This window comes from Silene latifolia, chromosome X (genome assembly GCF_048544455.1).
Source record: "Silene latifolia isolate original U9 population chromosome X, ASM4854445v1, whole genome shotgun sequence".
NCBI lineage: Eukaryota > Viridiplantae > Streptophyta > Magnoliopsida > Caryophyllales > Caryophyllaceae > Silene > Silene latifolia.
This window is the reverse complement of record NC_133537.1, coordinates 114,315,796-114,321,930: the sequence shown is the minus strand read 5'-3', so window position 1 is coordinate 114,321,930 and position 6,135 is coordinate 114,315,796. Positions and strand designations below refer to the sequence as shown.

The window sequence follows — 6,135 nt, the reverse complement described above, 5'->3', positions numbered from 1 at the left end:
TATTAGTTGCAACCACAAATGGTCTCCCATTCTCTCTTTGATCTTTGTGCCAAAAGAAAAGATAAACAAATAACCACGACAGGTAGAGTTTTTTTAATATTTTGAGGAATGCCATAAACATTCTCCTTCTAACCTTTTCCTCTCGCATTAGCATAAAGTAATGTTTACTTTCCTCGCAAAAATGTCTAGAAATTAGGTAAAATAAATATATGAATTTATAATTTTAATCATGTATCAAATGAGAAGGTCGGAAAAAAAGACTTAAAAAGAAGGTAGATAGTTTTTTCTCGATATTTTTATATGGTGGGTTAAGTTCTAAAATATTTGACCACAAAATCCAAAATAAGAATCATATCACGGAAAATTCACGCGTATCCTTTGAGGTTTGACACTTTGCACAAAATATCCAATTTTTTTATCTGAAAAACTTTGAAAGGTTATAACTTTTGTTTACGATTTTAGAAAGTGACTTTTTTTTTTTCAAATCGGTCATCATTTCGAGGATTACGATTTGGAAAAAAAGATTTGACGAGTTTGGAACTCGTGAGTGGTGACCAAGAGATTGGGTCACTCAAAATTTGTTCGGTAAAAAAATTTACATACAAAAACTCCTAGACACGGGATCCAAATATGACAAATTTTTTTTTTGTTTTAAATCGTAACTCTCGAAAAAATTATCGATTTGAATAAAAAAATCATTTTCTAAAGCTGTAAACATGAGATATGACCTCTTAAAATTTTGAAGTTTAAAAAGTTGGATAAAAGATTTTAGACAAAAGGAGGGAGTAAATCATACGAGTATCACGTGAATTTCCAGATTGTTCTTTAATTAGTTATTGTATTAGTATAGTTCCCGTGCTACAGCACGATATTTTTTAGATTTATTTTATAAAGAAACTTTCTTATTAAATTAATTGTATAAATTAACTATACTTGCAGTTTAATATTATAATGTACGGAGTACTAAATATAATCTTAGTAAGAGGTAGAAAACGAAAGTTTACTACCATCAAAGGACACTTTAAGTTAAGTTATTTTTGTCTCAAACTATTTTTACTTTACTGTTAAAAATAACACTATAATGTTATATCGTTACATGATATGACATTAAAATGAATTTAAGTGATGTAAGATCTAATTAAAATGTGTATTACCTTATAACGAAAATATGTAAAAACGGTATACTACGCGTTTAAAAAGACAATTTACAAATAATTAACTAATATTTTTATTTTTATTTTTTATTTTTAATAAAAAAAATACATAAAAATTTGTTTCATTTAGAAAATCATATTTAGAGTTTAACTGATGATGAATAATATAAAAAGGAGATTTGCGTAACTTTAAAGTGTAATGGATGAAAGATAACATTTATGGAAATGATTGTATAATAAATTAGGGATAATAATTGTTTCTTGTAAAATAGGTAAAATACAAATGTAATATTCTTTCCATGTATAATTTTAAGAGTTATTTTCTTAGCCGGGAAAACTACTAAGAATTTTTATTCTCTTAGTAGTAGGAGAATCTTGGAAAACTCTTGGCCAAACTCAAAAGCCAAACATCCATTTAATTTTTTATTTTGAAGTTGATCACAAATCTGACCACTTGTTTTTTCCTTCCCAAATCTCGTCTCTCTTTTTTCACCCACACATACTCCCTACTCTTCACCCACCACCACTCCTCTCCCTCTCTCATTTCACTCCCTAAATCAAACACATACAAAATCCATAGCCTATAAATCACACAAAAATCTTAATTTCATCATTTCTATCGCTCTTCTCATTTGATTAGTCAACTGTGATTCACGAATTGAATCTACACAATATGGATTGTTGGATGCAATCTCTCAAAGTTGACGACGAATTTCAAAAGTTCGTCCTGCGTATGAATCCACCGAGGTCCAATTTTTATATTTCTTGTTTATGTTTTCAAACCCATGATTTTTGTGCTTTAATTAAAATGGGTTTGATTCATTTTCTAAAAAGAAAATTCATTGAATTTGGTTTTTGATTGTTCTAATGATGATTTGGGTATTTCAGGGTCACGGTTGATAATAACTCCAGCCGAAATACCACATTGATTAAGGTAATTATATTTGACAATTAATATAATCAAGTGGAAGAGGGGTTATTGATTATTAGGAGTATTCAATAGTTGTCGACCCATTTTTCATTTTGGGTCAGCCCCTTTGTGTTGCTAGCACAAGGATAAGGCTGCGTATACCCGACCCCCTTACTTTGCAATTTGCGGGAGCCATTGAAAGATTGGAGTAATGTTGCGATTTTGGAATCAATTAATTTTTTTTCTATTTACTAATAATTTTAATTGACAAATTACAAAATGACAGGTCGATAGCGCAAACAAGAGGGGTAGTTTGTTGGAGGTAGTTCAGGTGTTAAATGACATGAACTTACACATCAGAAGAGCTTATATTTCATCTGATGGAGAGTGGTTTATGGACGGTAACTATTTTTTTTTTATTAAATTTTAAATTAATTAATTTATTCAGTAGTTGATTGCTTCTTAACTTGTAATTGGCGTGATTAATTGTGATGTTACATGTCAACTAATTAGATTTTATTTTATTTAGTTTTTGACTTATTGTTTTGTAGTGTTTCATGTCACGGATCAACACGGGAACAAACTTTCTGAAGATGATGTTGCAGAAAGAATTCAACAGGTTTACTTAAAGCTTTTGAAATATGTGCCCCCCCCTTTTTTTTTTCTTTTTTCTTTTTTTTTTCACGTTAAGTTCTATGAAAAACCGCTTATATTATTTAAGACGGGTAAATCCGTATTAAACTTGAGACGGGTCAAATATGCCCACGTGAGATGAATAAGACAAAAGTAGCAGTACGTCAGTGTCAATAGTTTATATTTGTTTTATTTTCTGCTGACAAAGTAAAGCAATTGAGTTTCTCTCCATTTATTCCTCTCTTCTTTTCCTTCCATTTCCTATTAATGGTCTAGATTCCGTCTCAAAACGATCTAATGGTCAGTTGAATGAATGAAAAGGTTGAGAGTGGATAATGATTAAATATTGTTCTATTAGAGGAAATGGAAGGAAATGGAGAGGATCCCCTCTCAAAGTAAAGGTAGACTATTCACGTGACAAACAGCGTACAATTAATTATGAGACCGTCTCATATATAATTGTGCCCTTTTGGGGGAAAAAATGAAAATGAAAATGAAAAAAGAAGAGATTGGGAAGATTCATGATGGACTTGGTTGTAAAAGTTATTTACTTGTCCCACTCATTTGTTTAGCTTTGTACAAAAGTTCTTTTTGAAAAAATGTAAATGTAAACAATTGATTTGGACTTGCTTAGCTAAGAAAATTCTCCGTAATTAAGCATTTATGAATTCACGAATGGGACGGAGAGCGAGGATTTCAGTATTTCACATTGAAAATGAACTCTTCATTTGAAAGTTTTCTATTCCTTATTAGTTTAAATGTTGGGTTAACGATCCGTTTTGGAGTTTGCTTCTAAGAAGTAATTGTTATGTACTTGCATTTCCATGATGCATGTAGCAAAGTCTTATTTTGAAAAATTCATAGTTAGTGCAGTGGTGGAGCCATTCCTCTCCTAATTGAGTGGTTAATTTGGTTTACCAGTCAAGATAATTAATTATTCTTAGAGGGTTGCATGTGAGCGCTTGGACTTTGTTGGATACAATTTGCTTAGTCTCGGAAGATTTCTTCTAATTAGCATAAAGTTAACTAGTGAAGTCTTATTCTTGGTGTAATCTTGGTGAAGCATAAGGCAATAGTTTCAAACAAAGTATGCGCTTAAATTCAGGCTTGTGTATGCTGTAATATTACCATAGTGACTCCTGCTTGTAGGGGGTTGGATTTATGTAGTCATGCAGCATACTTTCCGGAAAATAAATATCAAGTTTGAAAATATTAAAATATGAAAAACTAACAGTGTTGTTACTTGTTTGTAGTCACTAGGCCCAAGAACACGCAGCTTCCGGTCCAAGAGATCAGTAGGAGTCCAGTCTGCTGTGGAACACACAACTATAGAACTAACCGGAAGGGATCGTCCCGGTTTGCTCTCAGAGATCTTCGCAGTCCTTACGGACCACAAGTGTAATGTGGTGGCATCTGAGGTGTGGACCCACAATTCTCGAATGGCATCAGTTGTTTATATCACAGATGAGGCCACAGGGTTCCCAATTGACGATCCTGCTCGCCTTGCTCATATCGAACATCTTTTGCTGTCGGTGCTAATGGGGGATCGGGACAAAAGGAGTGCTAATACTGCAGTTTCTGTTGGGGGTACACATACTGAGAGGAGGTTACATCAGATGATGTATGCTGATAGAGATTATGATGTCACGAACCTTAATTGCAATGATAGTTCAGCTTACCAACCGCGTAAACCTCTGGTGTCAGTGGAAAATTGCTCGGAGAAAGGGTATACAGCTGTCAACCTGAGATGTGCAGATAGGCCTAAGCTCTTATTTGATGCTGTTTGCACATTGACAGATATGCAGTACGTGGTTTATCATGCTACAGTCATAGCTGAAGGACCTGAGGCTTATCAGGTAGTCTTCAATGCTCATGCTATTTTTTGTCACCGCTTATGAATTACTTGCCGTCTCAAGCTCACACTTGCCTTCTCAGACTTTCGCTCTTTATAATTTACTGTCTTTTAATGCTCACTTACGTTCAATATCCACTATTTTACATTACTTTTTTAATACCAATACTATTGGCGCCCTGTTCTATTCTGTGTCAGGGAGTAATCTTGAGGAAAACTTTTGTGCCATACTGTTCCATACAAATTTTTGTGTAACCTATTTAACTTTAGTACAAATCCTATTATGTGGTTTTGAGTTGAGTATACTTGTCAAAACTTTGTATGGTAGTTGATCAAAATCTTTCTTTCAACAGGAGTACTTTATTCGACACATAGATGGATGCCCCATTAGCTCAGAAGCAGAGAGGCAACGACTAATTCATTGCCTAGAGGCAGCTATTAAAAGGCGAACTTCCGAGGTAAACTTTGTGACATCCATTGTTTTAAATTTGTTATATTTTATTGTTTATGCCCCGTTAAACTTAGTGATACTGGTATAGGGGATAAGATTGGAGTTATGTAGCGAGGATAGGGTTGGGCTGCTCTCAGACGTGACCAGAATTTTCAGAGAGAATGGGCTGTCGGTGACTCGAGCTGAGGTTACTACCCGGGGATCCCAAGCTGTAAATGTATTCTATGTGATCGATTCCTCGGGGTATCCTGTAAAAAGTGAAACGATCGAAGCAGTGAGAAATGAGATAGGGAAGACGATTCTCCATGTAAAACAAGACGACTACTCAAAATCGCCGCCTCAAGAAAGTGGGGGTTTTTCACTGGGTACTCTGTTCAAATCAAGGTCGGAGAAATTCCTCTACCATTTGGGGCTCGTAAAGTCATATTCTTGAGCGAGCACCCTTCCTGTTAAAGTGTAACATCATGTACTTTGAAGGGTCAATCTGCCTGGATGAAAGAGGTTTGGAGCTGAAGCTCCTTCCTCGGTAGTCGGTCCACCACATCAACGGCGCAATGATCGACATTGTAAATAGTATTTGCAGTTTGTTTTTTTTTTTTTTTTTTTGGTGTAAACCGGGGTGTCCACCGTCGACAACAGTGTATAATCCCCTCGCCGCGCGTGCTCTCACGAAGAGGTAAACGGCTGGCCAAAGAGTTTGCTCCATTCCCATTGGCAGGGATCGAACCCCTGACCTCATGGTTAAGGGATGAGGTGGGCAACCACCACACCAAACACATTTGGTTAGTATTTGCAGTTTGTAGTACATATGTGCCTTCTGCACTCTCTTCCTTTAGTTAGGAAGGAAACTGTAATTACACATTCATCAGCGTAAGCACTAGCTTATTTCAATGCATCACTTCTTAATAATACTGTTCCTTTTAATTACTTTAGGGGGTAAAATGGTAAATGGGGACGTGTTCAAACCCTTTGGTCAGGTTACTATTGACGACCATGTTACCGAGTTAATGATGTCTGATAGCTCGTTTTCCTTCCCCAAAAATGTTTTCTACGAGACTGTTACGCAATGCTTTAGCTTGGGGATGGTCTAAAGCGCATGTGATATTTTATGTTATTGCGGATTTGAACTGAAGTG

At 35.1% G+C, this 6,135-nt stretch overlaps 1 protein-coding gene across 1 annotated transcript; it reads left to right on the top strand.

The window, feature by feature from the left end:
* Window positions 1–1,584: 1,584 nt before the first annotated feature.
* Window positions 1,585–5,927, top strand: LOC141623543 (ACT domain-containing protein ACR4-like). The gene is made up of 7 exons (XM_074439643.1): window positions 1,585–1,901; window positions 2,043–2,088; window positions 2,351–2,465; window positions 2,616–2,683; window positions 3,951–4,553; window positions 4,903–5,007; window positions 5,089–5,927. Exons 1-7 carry the CDS (start codon window positions 1,828–1,830, stop codon window positions 5,431–5,433), a joined length of 1,356 nt encoding a protein of 451 aa, XP_074295744.1. The 5' UTR covers window positions 1,585–1,827; the 3' UTR covers window positions 5,434–5,927.
* Window positions 5,928–6,135: the final 208 nt, after the last annotated feature.

Excerpts from the sequence above, each read along its gene's own strand:
- LOC141623543 (XM_074439643.1), top strand. The coding sequence starts at position 1,828 with ATGGATTGTTGGATGCAATCTCTCAAAGTTGACGACGAATTTCAAAAG. Across the intron at positions 1,902-2,042 it reads CTGCGTATGAATCCACCGAG|GGTCACGGTTGATAATAACT; the intron begins GTCCAATTTTTA and ends TGGGTATTTCAG. Across the intron at positions 2,466-2,615 it reads TGGAGAGTGGTTTATGGACG|TGTTTCATGTCACGGATCAA; the intron begins GTAACTATTTTT and ends ATTGTTTTGTAG.